The following is a 16521-nucleotide window of genomic DNA, read 5'->3' as shown; positions in this document are numbered from 1 at the left end:
GATTTTACTCTATATTAACAGCCAGAAATGTCAAAGCACACATAAAATGAAACAATACCATCTCCCGGTAGAGTGGAATTTAAATTGGATTCCTCTTGCTGCCAGTACTTACGCTGGACAGCTGATGAAGGGGAAAATAGGGCCCACTTTGATTGCATGTTGCAGAATCTTTACACAATAATCTTGCCCGTGCATATTATTTCCCTGCACATTTGTGCCCTAATCTGCACTGAAGGATGCCTCTCTGGTTACATCTCGTTTTTTCCAAAGAGATCCTAATAGTGTGGTTTATTTCAATATTCATTGAAAAATATAATTTTCTGTTTTCCTTCAACTGTCAATTTCAGGGTATGAATTGGCAATTATGCAGTCCAATATTTCTAGCTGCCCTTCTTGAGTCCTTGTTGAATAAACTGGCTGAAATATTGAAACTTTGTCACTTAGATTTAATATAAATCAAGATTTAAACGCAGAGATGTTTTTTTCTGTGTCTTTTGCAGGGGGAGTGGGGAAATGAATTGCATTTAAAGCCATCTTGAAGCAATTTTGCATGACTTGTTCCTTGCCAAGATCAAGTAAATTTTATTGTGTTTGACTGAAATATAATGTGCCACAGTCTCTCATCTAGTGAATTGTGCCATCTATGTCCTCTACAATTAACAGATGTAACGACTAAAGAGCGGTGGGCCCCATTTTGGCACTACCATTTATCCTCAGACAATTAGCAGTTACACACATAATTGCCAAAAAATCAAATTCTCAGGACAAAGTCAACAACATTTTCCAGCTTTCAACATGTCACTTTGACCGTGGCCCCTAAACTGACATCATTCAGCCCCTCCCAGATGAACAGACAGAGTACAGCAGTTTGTCTGGGAAAGTAAAGCACAGATTACACACATACATTGTTGCATTAGAGGTAAATTCAGCATGTGAAACAGCCACAGTACATTCTCTGTCAGTGCGACATAAATGATGGCTTGACTTATTTCTTTTTTATACCGTCCCAGTTGTTATTGAGTTGAATAAATAATGCTAATAGATTTCACCCTGAGTAGAGGGCCAGTGATCGAGGGTCACAGGGAACACAGGTAGGCTATTGGTCTATTACCATACCTGCTATGAAGGTAAGGGTAAGGATAAGGTTCATCATCCCAGATATTAATAGGATGCTGTTTGTAAGTGGGGTTATGTGACTCACCTCTCGGACAAAAATGACAATGACCAAGGCCTGCATAGAAGGTAAAGGGATTGATGTGGTTATAAATTACTCCACGGCGCCACCTAGCCTAGGCCTTGCCTACTTTGTCATCAGTACAAGGCGATAAAGCAGGGAAATGAGAGCAGAGTCCCGTTTTTTAATACATAAATGAATACTCTATGAGAGTGGTCATTATTTAGGGCATGCTATTTTCAAGCAGTTGTACTGAACCAAATGACATGTAGAATCTCCTCCGCTGGCACAGCATGAGAAACAGGTTGAAGTTGCACTCGACTTCTTAATAACCCATTGACCTCCATCTATTTATGACCCCTGCCATGCATTTCTTTTTTTCTAAATACGATATTCAAAATGTAAGTAATTTTCACTCAAGGGCAACTTCATAATTCAGACCTTGGAGGGCAGTGGGAAAAGGCATTCACCTTTTACCACCCAAAATATTTTAGTAAGCAATTTTTATAATTGGCTGTCCGGCCTAGGTGCTGACCCATAAAGTCCAGAAGTGCCAGAATTGGAGAAATGGATTTAATGTAAGAGCCTCGCTGCCTCTTTGCCCTTAAAAAATACCCGGAGAATATGAGCCACTGAAAATAGAGCTGTAAATAACCTGACGAGCAATGGGTTTTCCTTTAAATAAATACCGATCAGGTTTATGTTGAAAGACAATAGAAAACGTAGCCCAGATATGCAGTTTACAGTATTTATAGCTGTAATATCGAGGTGCCAGCACCGTAATTTCATGCCCCAATGAGAATGGCAAGGTCAAAGCAAATGCTTTGGCTGAGCATCTGCTAATACGGTGACTCATAAACAGGCACTGCGTGTATCAGGTGCACCAAATAATACAGTATAATGAAATACAGAATAGCTTTCCATTATTGTTCTTTTTTATGGTGTCGTCATTAGGTGTAATTTATGTCTTAAAAAATTCATCTCCCCACAGGTCGATCTGAAATAGGGGTCCAGGGGTCATTCCACAGGTTTTGGAACCCATAATAAATTTCACAATCCCTTTTTTGTCTTTTCCTTTTATATGTAAAACTCACTTTCACCTTGTTCCCTTTTCTTTTGGATCTAAGGGCTCTTTCATTTGCTGTTGTCTTCACCTCAACAATAAACAGATCAGAGCATACAACACAACTTAGCAAGCTGTAATTTGACTAGAAAACAGCTTTAGGAATCTCCATGTATTTTATTTTGATGCAAGGAAAAAGAAAACCTTTCATTTGCTGCATAAACAACATCAAAGATATGAACAGCCATTAAGATGTACATACATTATGCTTGATCGCAGCCTAAATGTGGATTATTTAAAGAAGACTTTACATTTCAAGGTGAAAGGAAAAACCTGAAGCATGTTGTTTTTTTCTTCTCATTCGGTGAAACTGAGATCCTAGCATGTCTCACTCAATAGTCTGCCACCATGTAGTCTGCTGTGGTCAGATGAATCAGGAGTCCAGGGACACATTATTGCTTATTTGACAGTGCAGTCTGACTGCACAAAATCAGCACATGGCGCTCACCACTTCCTGGCACTCAGGACCTGCTGTAGACTACAGGCCGGCCAATATTTGCCTTCAATTATTCAACAATTTTCATGGCCATTTGAAGTCCCCGGAGCATTTAAATAGGTGACGGGAGGGACCTCCTCTTGGCGTAAGCTGTGTGGAAGATTATCAAAGGATTTCTTTATGCTTTTCGGCTGCTGATACAGGGATAGGTTAACGTGGGATTTCTGAACAAGGTGCTCAACCTGCTATTCAGATCTGACTCACAATCAAGCTACTTAAACACATTTTCAGATGGGAGGAATCATTGATTAAAAGTTTTTTTATACTATATCATCCACCTTAAGGAATTGATATTTCTACTCTACAGGTTTATGCAGTTTCTATTAAAGTGATAGGTTGGATTATAGAATGCAATTTTAGTAGATAGCAGTCAGCACACCCCCAGTTTGGAGAAGTAGACAGGAGTACTGCTGGAGGAAGCTAAGCAAAGTACAGCTGTGGACAGGGTCCGCAGCAAAATGTATTTTAGCCACTTGAAAAAAGGGCCACCTAAAAGAAAAATCAATATCAGTGAATGTTATATTTCGAATTCTTGTACAGCTTGACCTTGCCGTCGGACAGCCTTTTCGGACTGAAAACCACTGTTCTATAAGCCAAATGCTGCTTTCTTGAAAGCAACGAAACTTAATTGCCAAAAGCAGCAGTTTTACCTGGCAGAACACAGGAATTGCTGCCTTGATTGTTTAGTTTGTTTGTGTTATTCTATGACTTCAGTGTTTTAAAGGGTTAGTTCAAATTCACCAAAGTCACACAATAACACAAACAAAATGGCCGAGCAGCTCCTGTCTATTTTGAGGTAAAATTGCTGTTTTTGTCAAAGGAGACTGGTTGCTTCAATAATTGTCTTATATAGCTTAAGTTTCACGATGGAAAAGGCTGTCTAATGGCACATGGATGTTGCTCTATGCATGTCTTGCACCAGTGATATTAGGATCTTACTCTGTGCAGTTGCTATTAATGCAAATGACAGAGACATCTCTTCAAAGACTGAAACTGACCCTTTTCCAATTGCAAATCGATTTCTCTCAGAGGGTGGAAGAAGCTTTTTCTGAACTTGTGTAAATTCTCTTATTCCTGTGGGAACAGTTCAAGTAAAAGGCTCTCTTACACAGGGAATTTTCAGTCAATAAGCAAGGGAAATGGCTAAAGGATGTTACTGTAAAATGTTAGACATAGTTACCCTGTTTGGCTAAATTGAGCAGTAATAATAATAATAATAATATGGACTTTTTTTTACCATAAGGTAAACCGTGCTTATCAACATCTAAAAACTACTGTACATACCAGGTTTGATTCTTTATCTTCAGTTTTCTCTTAATTGTTTTCTGGTTAATGTTGTTTTTTAATGTAGTTCATCAACAGTTGTAATTATTTTCCTTTGTTTAGACTAAGATGCTCATTAAAAGATGAGACCCACAGCAATGGCAGCATATGGCGCCTGAAATAAAATCCTTTCTTGCCACAAAAGGAGATGTTCATATTAGATTTTTTTTTCTCCTCCCTTCTGATTCTCCATCAGGGAGCCCTTTGCAATTTAATCATCACTAAAATCATTAAAAAGATCTGAAGATTAAATTATATTGGCATTTGCAAAATTATGTAATACATTTACATTACAATGAAGAAATTAAAATAATGCATTTTCGCTGTCTGGGGTGTATGAAATCTCCACATGGGAAATTTAACTGGAGAAGTGGACAGACTCTTATTTTCTTTGCCTTTGGTGGCAGTTAATAGGCTAGCAGAGTTTCAGATTTCATTGTGTGAACCTTTTCACACCATCTCCCCGTGATGGATGTCCCTGAAACGGAAACTCTCAGTGGAATTTCTGAATTATGAAATGAAAATGCCTTTTTGAGAAGAGGGTAGGTAAAATTGAATGAAGATTTGACATACTTTCTCTAAATTGTAGTTAAAAGATTTGTGGGGAGCTTGGGAAGTATTTAAGCATATATTATGACAGCCAAGGAGCCATTTGGTGTTTCCCATTAACATGCAGTCACTAAAACCCCTCCGAATGTCTCTTAAAGGTGTGTGTCTTGATTCCAGGGCTGACGGATGAGGAGGTAGAGTTGGCAATCCAGCGCTCAGGCAGCATAGAAGAAATCCTGCCTCTGAGTCCTGTGGGCCCCCCACATCCACTCCATGCAACTCAGCTGGTTCCTGCACCACACAGTGAGTTTCTCCCCTTTGACACCTGGTGCATATACATCATATTAATATTTATGTGCACCGTTTTACCTGGAAAAAGAGATTATGTTTGAGTGTAATTTAAAACTTAGATCTTTGTTCAGGTTTGCTGTTAGAGGTCTTCCCTCTTGTTTTTATTCATTTAGAGTTTAACAGGATTATCCGTAGCTCACCAATCTTTACAAGTATTACACACAGGTTCGCCATACAACTTTTGCCTTGATTGTGCATTCAGATAGAGAGAATATGATATTGCACAGCACACGCTCATGAAGTCTCTCACCGCTCTGTTTCAAGGGGTTCCACCTTAGCAAGACCCCACACGGCAACCTGTATCTTTATTACCTCAGGAGGTTATGAGTGCTGTCCACTGATTTACCAATGCAGAATGAAGTCCGCGTAATGCTTAACCCATATGACAATGATTCCAGATGTATTCCACCCTCATTTATTACCACACTGTCCTTGACTCCCCTGGCATCTCATGTTTTGTAATGAAAGTGATGTTGATGGGATGGCCATGTAGTTAGGGAGACTCGCGGCTCTCCGTCCATAGTGGGGGGTTTTATATCAAAACGGCTATAAGGGAGCTGCATAATGAGGTGAGAGCGGGGAGTCTTGTATGGGGGGTCATGCTGAAAAGAGGGGGCTACCTCCCTTTGATGTCCTTGTTATGGGGACGGTGCACGGGGACCCGCATCCATCTCTGTCGAAGTAATGGATACTCTGATCTCTATTTCCACGCGGTAGAAGGACAGGAAGGCCTCCACTGAACCCAATAAATTTGAGAGGAGATTGGAAAAACGGGGGATGGAGACCACAGTTCCACAGCTTAAGTGACCAAATAAAAAAAGGAAGATGGCAGAGTGGAAGTGGTGGAGGAAAAAGGGAGAGACAGAAGAAGAATGAAAGGTCCTAACGGGGGGGGAAAGAGCATCTGAAGACCCTTGGTGATGCAGTGCAGGCTTGTTCAGGGTCAACCACCCATCCCAAGGACTCCCAGGCCTTTCAGAAGCACGGTATTCTGGGATAGGTGGCAGTCTATCGCAGCTATAATGTTGATGAAGACCCAAATTTATGTGGTTACCATATGGATGCTGGAGAATGATTCAAAATTTTCGATACTAAAGGTTAGGGGTTTATCCCTGAATGCTGCAGCAGCAATGAAACGTGCCCTTGAGTGAGAAGAATAAAATAGTGTTCACCTTGAAAATATACCATATAGTCCAATACTAGGGTGGATCTCTCATTTTATTTGCATGTCAAATCACACAAGTGGTAAGGCACAAGATCAATCTGGTTTACTTACTTCAAGCCTGTAAACATGTACCACATAACCCATTAGGTGAAATCAGACCTGTAATAGAATATCAATGGTATACTTCAGTGGCTTAGCCTCTAATAATTTCCTATTCATTTGGGCCCCATCAGAGCAAATAAAAGAAAAACTCATACAGTATATTTCCTCCAGACCTGTTTGTTGTTTAGTGACATTTTCAGTTGAATGCCTCTCTTATGTGGGGAATTTCCACTTTGACAGACAGTTGGCCTACCCAGATGACAGCTTGCACAATGACACACTTTCACATTATCTGTCACTCAGCAAGACAGACAACTTCTAAACACACAAACACACACACTTGCCTTTTCAGTTGTTTAAAGGTTTACAGGCACTGTATTAGGCCCCACCTCGAAAGAAGTGGAAGACAATGGTGTGCGTTTTGGAAGAGCAGGATTTGCGCCATAGATTTAACCTTTATAGGTTTGCTTAAAAAGATGGAGAAATAGATGGAATGTTTTTTTAACATCACAAAGAGATGATTTTTTGTGCATTGTGCTCATTAAGTGTACAAATACATTTTGAAACATGTACAATGTACAATTTCTGTACCTTAAAGGGTAATTCCAGTATTTTTAAAACTGGACCCTATTTTTTTCCACATATTTGGGGATTTAAATAACAAATGGATATAAAAAACTGCAGCCAGAATGCAAAATTATGTTTTTTGTCCATCTGCAAAATGGCTAGTGAATGCTACAATTTAACCAGCCACTTGATAGATTATCAGTGTTTTTTCAGCATATTTACCAGCATGTGGCTGGTAGTAATTTTGATTTCTGGTTGCATCGTTGCAGCCTATTTCATGGAGTATGTGGTATTATGGCAGTATTTATATAAAACTTGTGTAAAATGGCTCAACTTGACTCCCTTAAAATAGCCAGAGCTATTCCTGCAGTTTGGAAACAACACACATGCATATACACAGCAGCCTTTATTCACTGACAAATTCAAACTGTACATATGGCCCACTGTCAGACCAACAACTTCATTGCTCACCTTTTCCTCCGCTCAACATGCATTCACTGTCACTCTCTTACTAAAGTTACATACTCAACACACTGCGCTACTCAGACCAATCAGTGGTCTGCAGTGTTAGCTTGCTCACCTTTATGATCAGAACTAAACCCAAAATTCTCTTAAACAGGGGCATTGGTATTATTTTTATATTTTCTAATTAGTCCTGTTACTTAATTTCCCGGAAGCCATGTTTCTCATCTGCCTTGTCCACCAGTAGTGAAACTGACCTCTGGTGTCATGTGCTACATCTTTGTATCAGTTTAATAGAAACAGGAGCCTCTGTATTTGTGATAGTATTGAAAATTATGCTGTCGGGATTTCTTAAAGGGACAGTTTACCCAGTAATGAAATTTCATTCTTTATCTACTCACCGACTGAAGCTCGGGTTTAGTTTTCTTGTCCACAAAATACTACTGGAGTTTGACAGGAAAATAGTGTTGCAGAATATCCTAAAGAATGTAATTAAATGGTGACCAGTTTTCAAACTGAAAAACCAACTGAAAAAAAAGCCTTGATTCTGCTCATCTAGTGTTATCCAAGTCTTCTAAAGCCCCGACTGGAATTACGCTTACACTTGCAGCATCATTTATCAGCTGTATGACTTGTTCAAGTTTCCAGAACCAACTTATGGGTTTCTATGCCTTACTCTAAAGAATGGAAAACAATGGCCACCTGGAATGCAAGGAAAAGTACATGGGAACATCTAACATGCATTCAGAAATTCTCAGCAAATGTTGTGTATTTGATTTATTGGTAATATGTAAGATAGTGTATGGTTGTTTAAGCTTCACGTCACAGTATTTTCACAGGTTAATGTACTTAATATGTTAGTGTTAGAGGCAGAAAAAGAGGCAAAGTAAATCTGTCTTCAGATCAGTTTTTTACTGTGTTCAAGTGATCTATCCTCCTCTACAGGTCCAACAGGCTACAGATGGAGAGACTATGGTGCCCTAACCATACTTATGGTGGGGATCGCCTTCGGCTTTCATCAGCTTTACAAAGTAAGTTACACCCTTTTTCTTCTGCCCTTCTGACTATGCTTCCTCACTGACTTTGTTTTTGTAGTTAATGCTTCTCTAAAATTTGTTATACATATTTTACTTTGCATCCTTAGATCTGTCAGTACTGCCTTTCCCTGATATTACATTTAAATTGGTGGGCTTAGCTAGTACATCAGTTTATGATGAATTATGGTGCTAGAATAGAAGGCGCCTCTGCAGTATGTAACATCACTCTGGTCTTGTTATTAAAGCTCCCCTGCTTTACGTCAAAGCATGATCTCATTTGAACCCCTTCTCTTTAACTTCCCCTTCCCTCCTCCTCTCAGATATATATTTTTTTCCTTTTAAAAAATATAGTTGCTAACACAGCACACAGCCATTTTTTTGACGTCCTACCTTCTAAAAATAATCACCCTGGTTTTTATCGGGCTTAGCAGCCCTTGAACATGAGCTCATGAGGCCCCTTGTCCCCGGTGACATTAATCCCATAGTGGTTGTTAGTAGTAGTCTGAGTGGCATGTGGAAGCCATTACTCTCGTTTTAGAGGAGGACAGGAGCTCCAGCAGTAGCTCTTGGCCTAGATGACAGGCCCTTCTACTCTCTGTGTGTATGAGAGAGAAAGAGAGCGCGTATCATGTACGTGCATATGCCTACCTGACCCTGTCTGCCTTTCATAATTCTGCATGTGCACATTCAGGGTCTCCTGTTCCTTATTGCTCTGTCCTCACGGTCTTTCACTGAGGAAAACACACACTGAACCAGTCCACTGTTTCCTCCGTGCAGCAGGGTTTGCCAGCCACTGGTTGTCTGGGAGGTGGGATTCCCTGGCGGGACGGCACAGGTTGCTGTCATGTCACTGGAGCGTAGCGCCAGTCGCACCATATGTCCAAGCTTCTGCCCATACTTTATTTATGTTATGGTGCACCTTGTAAACACCACACTCCCAGCAACCCACTTATTAATTACCACGTGTTGACACTCATTTAATCTTTTTCTCTAAAAAGTGTTTATTACTTGCACTGGTGTGGCTGCTTGCCACCTGAGCTGGAGAGAAAACCCGGCTCAGACAGCAGCGAGCTGCAAACCAGGTGCGAGCAATTAAGTGATCCTTATTCAGCCTTAAAACAAACCGCAAAAAAAGAATGTTTATTATTTTGAATGCAGTTCAATGAGGCCCTCCAGGCTCATATGAAAATTTATTTTATTTGATGAGCTGGGCTCCACACACATGTAAAGCATTCAGTAAGATGCTCATGAGCTGCTCATCTGGTTAACACTCACACTGGATAACAAACGTCCTCATTTGGCTGTCAGACAGATGTGTCATTTTGGTAGAGTTCTGTTTATTCAGTGGCAGAGAGATGATAAACAACATGACATTGTTTTTGGTTTTGGAAGACTATTTTCAGTGTTCACCACCATGTTTTTCCCTGTATGCCTGTGTCCTGCTTTTACTGTCTCTTTCTGGGTTTCATTCACTTATATTGCTGGAAATGTGTTTTTAGGGCTGCAACTAACAGTTACTATCATGATAGATCAGTCTGATTATGTTTTTGACTCACAAATGAAATGTTTAGTCTCTAAAGTACATGGACTGTTTAAGAGAAATGGATGGCGTTTCTGGGTCTGAATAGTGAAGCCTATGTGGAAGTGTCTTAAACATGCATTCATTCTATTGGGCAGTAGGGCAACACTACTAGTTGCAAAAAATAATTAAATTGTATAGAAGTCTATGAGACAATGATCCTACTTCTCCCTTGATTTATTACCTCCAGAAACACTTTCCTAATGAGTTTATTGTGTCAATTGCTAGTTTAAAATCTGTTTCAATACAGTAAGGTGTTCCTTTTGTAAATTATGGCCCAGTTTAGAGAAGATAAAGCAGGGTATGCTTAAGGGCATGGCTACTGGGGAGTGAATAACCAGAGGATCCACAATACGATATTATCACAACGCTTACACAAGATGCTTTTTGATTTTAAACATTTTGCAATATACTGAGTATTACGATAACATATATTGTTATATATTGTGATTTATTGCCTTTTTTCAGCTGCAAAATACGTCCCCAAACGATAACTTTGTCAACATCAGTTTTATGTAATAAGATGAAGACTTCAGTCTGTCCCTCTCCTTGCAATCCTTTTTATTGCAGCAAAATGAGATTGCTGAGCAAAAAGAACAACCAACACTGTCATAAAAAAGCCACTGACCATGACTTCTGCTGACCTTACCAGAAAAGAACTTGACACCATCTAGTGGACTGAAAAAGCAAATTTTTATACTAGTACCTAAAAGTTTAACGCATGTTTGCAATATTCTTAATTTATATAATAAAAGATCACTTCTTAGCCGTTTTGCATTGTTACAACATTGGCACACAAAATATTCCGATACTATGCTGTATTAATTCTTCCCCCTCCCACTGCTAGTGGCTACCTTGTGATTGACATGCTGCTATAGTAACAACTTCCCCAGCTCCATTGTCGTGTTCAAATATGGTCACTTCTGGCTCAAAAAACCAAGATGGCAACTACGGGATTACTGTAACACAGGCCTTTTGTCTTGTAAAACTGTAGTCACTAACGCACTGCTGCTAACTTTAGCTAGTTAGCTTAGTCAGCAATCCTGTGAGACTGGGACTCAGCCTCGGAGATCAACAGAGGTCAGTTTGTCCTGGGACAATAAAGACATGAGGAAAATTATGCTGTCAGGAGGTGTCAAGTGGTTGAGTAGCGGGTTTGTAAATTAAGAGTTCAATTTATATACATCATGCATTATGCTGATGACTCCGCAGGTGTTTGTTATTGCTTGCTTTTGGCCCCAAAAGTATATATTTAAATAATTAAATTAGTATCAAAAACATCTAATGACTAGTTGACTAAGGGGGTGACAAAGCTAAACCTTTGTTTTCCTTTGGTACGGGACTCCTGGTGTGTGCTCCTCGTATGACCTGCGCAAAAAGTTACTTTTGTTGTTTTTAGACGCATAGAAAAGTTTAAATATTCTCAACTTTTCAGTTCAAGGTAGGGAGTTGCACAGCTCATCAGTGTAATCATAGCAGACCTATGTGATAGCCGAGTTGTGCATGCAGCACCGATTGGAAAATTTTTAGTCTGGGGCAGCCCTAATGGCAATAGCCATAATGTCAAACTTGAGGCTTCAAAAGGTCACAAACAATAGGGTGACATCACGGTGGCTAGATCCACATCTCTTATAGAGTATGAGAAATTGTCAGATTTTCAGAGTTGTGAAAAAAATCTCTCTTAACCATAGGTTGCATCTTGAAATAGCCCCCCCCCCCCCCCAATCAAGAGTCTAAAACACAACAATATCAAAGTAACTTGAATGGCTAAAATGATTGTTGATTACTGTCTTATCTACAAATGGTTTCAGTACTACATGTTTTCTATCTACCTGTATCTGTTGCCTGGACACTTTACTCAGGAATGCATGCATGTAATCAGGCCGTTTAGACAATGAGGTACTTGTCCAATAAAACAATGCATTTGACCCTCCACTGCCAAGTGTAGGTGCGCCTGTCTTTTCCCCATCTTTCTGCCCCTTCCCACAAGAGAGAAGTGTAATATTGTGCCATGCTTTTAATTGCAGAAATACATCCTTCCCCTCATTATGGGCAGCCGAGAGGACAAGAAGCATCTGCAGAGGATGGAGAGCAACATTGCGGCAATGAGTGGCACGCTGACACAGACAGGTGAAGATTAATATCTTCATCACTTTCTCCCTCCTTAACATTTTCCCTCATTTATCTGTCGCCAAAATCGGGGGGCCCCGCACGTTTTTAACAAATGACGCCGCTGTCATTTCGCTTTAATTTGAAATTGCTTGTTTACTGTCAGGCTCGGGCTCAATTAATTACGTTTCGCTGAAAAGCTCTTAACCTCGGAATATTAATGAGGAGTTGGGAAATGACAACTTTTCTTCCCCCCGCCCATCCTCTCTCACACTCCCCCTTTCCATCCGTCTCCCCCTGCACCAACCTCACCCCCATCCAAACCTCCACCGCCATCATCATCATCCACCCTCTTCCCCGTAGGTGGCGAGAAAGTTCATTTTAATTTTCTGTGCGTGGATGTGTATTTGCGTGCATGTGTATGTGCAGGGTGTGCGTGCGGCATGGCACTGTGTGGCGTCTGGGCTCAGCACTGGGCCCTAGTGTGATTAAGTGCACGGTGACAGGTGCGGCTCCCATGTTGGACAGGTGAGGAATCTCAACCTGGCTGTCAGGCATGGAGAGCGAGAGAGAAGCAGGCAGAGAGATGCTTTCCTAGCTCTTTGTCAGTATAATTAAAAATCCAGGGAGGCGTAAATGAGAGAGGCACTCTGAGAAAGTTTGTTCTCGTTAGCAGTAGTGTCGAACTGGAGTGTGTTTTCACCTGAAAGGTACCAAACCCCGTTAGAGATAGGCGACCGGGCAGAAATGTGGGCCCAGGAGAAACTATACTTTTAAGGAATAATAATACTTTTTACCTACGGACTGCTTTTCAAAATACTCAGAGACTTTAAGACAAGTTTAATAAAAGAAACTATAGGCAGGAGGTAGCAGGACATTGAACCAAACAGTAAAAGAAAATCTTCAAGGTTGGGTATTGAGCAATTTTCATGAAACTGTAGAGCTTCAGGGGTATATTACATAATTTAAGTCTTTAACTTTTTTTTTTAAAAAATAATTGTTAAATCAAAATGAGTTTTTGTTATACGAATTCCAATTTAAAGCAACAATATATAACATTTCTCTGTAAAAATGTCTAAGAGTCCCCATATATGTTGTATAGGTAGTGAATTATATATTTATATGATCCCAAATCTTTCCATCAATGTTCAAACCCAGAGTAACGGTGTGTTTCCTGCTAGCCACTAGTTGCTATGATTCCTGTAAAAACACGGGATATATTGGATACATCAGAGAGTGAGGAATTAAGTCATTAAACATGACTGAACATAACGTGACTAAAACTCATTAAGTTACATCAGATAAATTTTCATCTGTAATGATGGTTGTGTAACACTGACGAAAAAACTGGTGGATGTTAATGATTAACTAAGAATTTAACTGATTAAAAATGTGCTAATAAATAACAAATCACAAGTCTAGTAATATCAGTAATGGATGCATTTTTTTCTGGTGTATAAGGAAACTTAAAATGAGGGGAAAAAGTGTTTTGTATCTTAATTTGTTAATCCATTGTTAGCACTTTCAACTCTAGGTTAAAGAGAGCGCACAAAATTTGCAACTCTACATCGAATTATGTCTTTTGTCATTGTTTTACATGAGAAACCCCTAACAGCAGAACTTAAATATTGGTCACTTTACTTCAACAAGATCACATTCAAGTATAGCTGAGCTGTGTGCACCTGTTTATGAGATATTAAACTTCAAGAGTGTGTTACTATAGCAAATGCCTCTTTCCTGTTTGCCAAATTGATCCGGGATTTTCCAGATCTGGTATAAAAACTGTTTTACCATCAGGTCAGCGGTTATCAGGTTTTGAGCTGTAAACAGACAAAGAGGAGCAAAAACAAATGTTTCCTTCACTGTAACTTGAGTCATGAATACAGCTGTGTCAGTTTAAACACAAGCATCCCTTGTTTGATTGTCCCTTCATCTCCAAATTAAAACAAATTAAGTGTTTGAGTTTACAGCGCCTGTCACGGACCAACACAGTGTAGATGAAAATATGGCTGTTATCATTTTATCCAGTCACACCCATGCTATTGTTTTCTGGCTGGCTAAGAGGTAGGTGGAGGGCAGCAACTGTGTGAGATTGCGTGCGAGGTGTGCCACCCTGAATCTGATTAACAAATATCTGTTCTTTTATGGTCATTTTCTCCCAACTATGCAAACACATTTCCTCTGGCTATTTCACTGCCCATTCTTGCTCTACTTATCACTTTTTGGAGATTTGCCAACTTCCAAACCCTGTTTTGTTTGTTGGCGAAGACAGGATTCCACAGTAAGAGTAAGGGCTGGGTGATAAGGCTTGTAATTAATAGATATATGTATAGACATACACATATTCTGAAACAACATAGAGAAAATTTACAAACAGTGCAACCATATGTGGCTCTTAAAGAATATACAGCTTTGATACTGATTAAAATAAAGAAGTTAAAATTAACAAAGCATTTATATGAGCATTTAAATCAACCAATACTCTTATTATAATACAGGTATCCTGTAACAATTGTCCCCATCTTCAGCATACTGTTGTTTTACACTAGTATGAGTACCACTGCTGTATATATTGTACATCACTCACATAAATAAGGGTATACGTTTACATATTTTTTACACCTCTTCGTTTTATTTTTTTTTTTCTGTTGTTGTATATAGTTTAATGCACAATGCACATATATTTTATTCTTTTGAATATTTTATATTTTATTTTATTTCTTAAAAGCTTTACCTATACAGAGAAGAAGCCTCTACATCTGAATTTCTTTATTCTATATTTCTATATGCTTATATTCTAGTCTTTCTTGAATGGGTGCAATTGTAACACTAACAGTTTCCCTCCCGGGATCAATAAAGTATTTCTGATTCTGATTCTGATTGAATATATACAACAGTAAAATGCAAAATATGCATTAATGAACAAGCACTATGAATCCCAAACATCATATATTATATTAAAACACTGAAAGGGACCATTTTAGTGTAGAATGACTATTTTAAAGCTACTACAGGGAGTTTCTAACCGGTTATAAAACAGTCTCAATTTAATAATGATGTCTCTATATGACCTACATAAGCAAACAAGACCATCTGCAAGAAGATTGGCTATTTACTATATAGTCATTCTTAATGCCTGCTATTGGGTTGGATTCTTTGTGAAGTCCGATGAAATGAGCCTGTGTATACATTTTCCCAGACAGAGTTAGAGAGAGTGGTAAGTTGGCCACTTAAAGAGAAGCAGGAGGAGATTTTTCTTTACATAATTTTATTTTTGATGTTTTGCGGTTATGGTGGTGTAAACATTGCTTTTGTCCACAGAGGCCCCCAAAATCAACACAATCGGTTCCTTGTAGTAGGTTTAAGTAAATTTTGGCATAATCCCTTCATTTAGGTTTAAAATGTTTATTAAGGTTTAAAATGCATTGCTTGTAGTGGAGCTAGGTTTGACCAAAATACCACAATATTTTTTACCACATACCTTGATATTCATATTGCTTTAAATAGTCATTGGTAATGTAGCTATAATGACTAAGTGGATAAAGGCAAATAATAGGACAGTCTGGTAAGTTCAGAAAATTACATCACTTTACCATAATGCAGCCTTTAAAACCAAGAAAAGACAACACTTATGCCAAATTGATCTGTGAACCTAGTCTTATAATGACAATATCGATATATCACGCAGCCCTAGTAAGAGTCCTCCTCCTGTTTTTTGTATTGAGTAGGTGAGACTCCAATGGGAAAAAAAACAAGAAAAAAACATGGGTCTTTTCTTCAGCCAGTGTGGGGAACTAATTTGCTATGACTGCAGTAGCCAAGCTGCTATTGTAGTTAATGACTGTTGTAGTTAACAGTTGGGGAGAGGGGTTGCAATTACACTGAGAGTTTTCTCCCTCTGCTTTCCCTTTGTCTTCCTCTCGTCTCGTTCCCTCTCTCCTCACTGCACTGAGTAATAGCGACCGACTGCCTCGCCGCTGCCAATTGCTTGAACCCCCTTTTGTTAAAGTTCATGTATTTCTCTAGTGCCGGGCGCAATGAGGTGATGTATCCTTTTGAATGGGGACCACATTAGTCTCTCTCGCCAGCCCCAGCTCGAGAGTAGGGGCCTTGACTCCCATTATGATTTGCCTACAACTTCACACAGACAATTAATGAATGGATCTTGGAACTACTTCAGCGCGCCCAGGCTGTAATGGAATTGTGCGGCTGTTTGGGCACTCTTTGTCGGTGGGAGCCATATTGGTGACCAGCTGGCCATTAAAGACAGAGACAGGCCTGGACATATGTAGTGTACATTATATCGAGGTATTTACTGAATAATTTACTGAATACACAATGTGCACCCTCCTCACAGCAGCTGCAAGCCTCACACATAATCTTGTCTCCGATTCACGCACGCACACACACACACACACACACACACACAGCTCCAGCTTCCTTCTGATTCATGCCTGGCCAAAGTCATTGACTTCATTATTCCT

The 16521-nt window shown here is 39.5% G+C and overlaps 1 protein-coding gene across 4 annotated transcripts in view; it reads left to right on the top strand.

The window, feature by feature from the left end:
• pex14 (peroxisomal biogenesis factor 14) overlaps positions 1-16521 on the top strand; it is a 65010-nt gene that overhangs the window by 29992 nt on the left and 18497 nt on the right. For all 4 annotated transcript variants that reach the window (XM_084721387.1, XM_084721384.1, XM_084721385.1 and 1 more), the window contains 3 exons: positions 4843-4968; positions 8258-8343; positions 11956-12058. In XM_084721387.1, coding sequence (XP_084577513.1) covers positions 4843-4968; positions 8258-8343; positions 11956-12058 — 315 coding nt within the window. The remainder of the gene's footprint in view (positions 1-4842; positions 4969-8257; positions 8344-11955; positions 12059-16521) is intronic.

Source organism: Lutjanus erythropterus, chromosome 6, assembly GCF_056507025.1.
Source record: "Lutjanus erythropterus isolate fLutEry1 chromosome 6, fLutEry1.hap2, whole genome shotgun sequence".
Classification (NCBI taxonomy): Eukaryota; Metazoa; Chordata; class Actinopteri; order Lutjaniformes; family Lutjanidae; genus Lutjanus; species Lutjanus erythropterus.
Note: the sequence above shows the minus strand (reverse complement) of the source record. Positions and strands in the feature narration are given on the sequence as shown.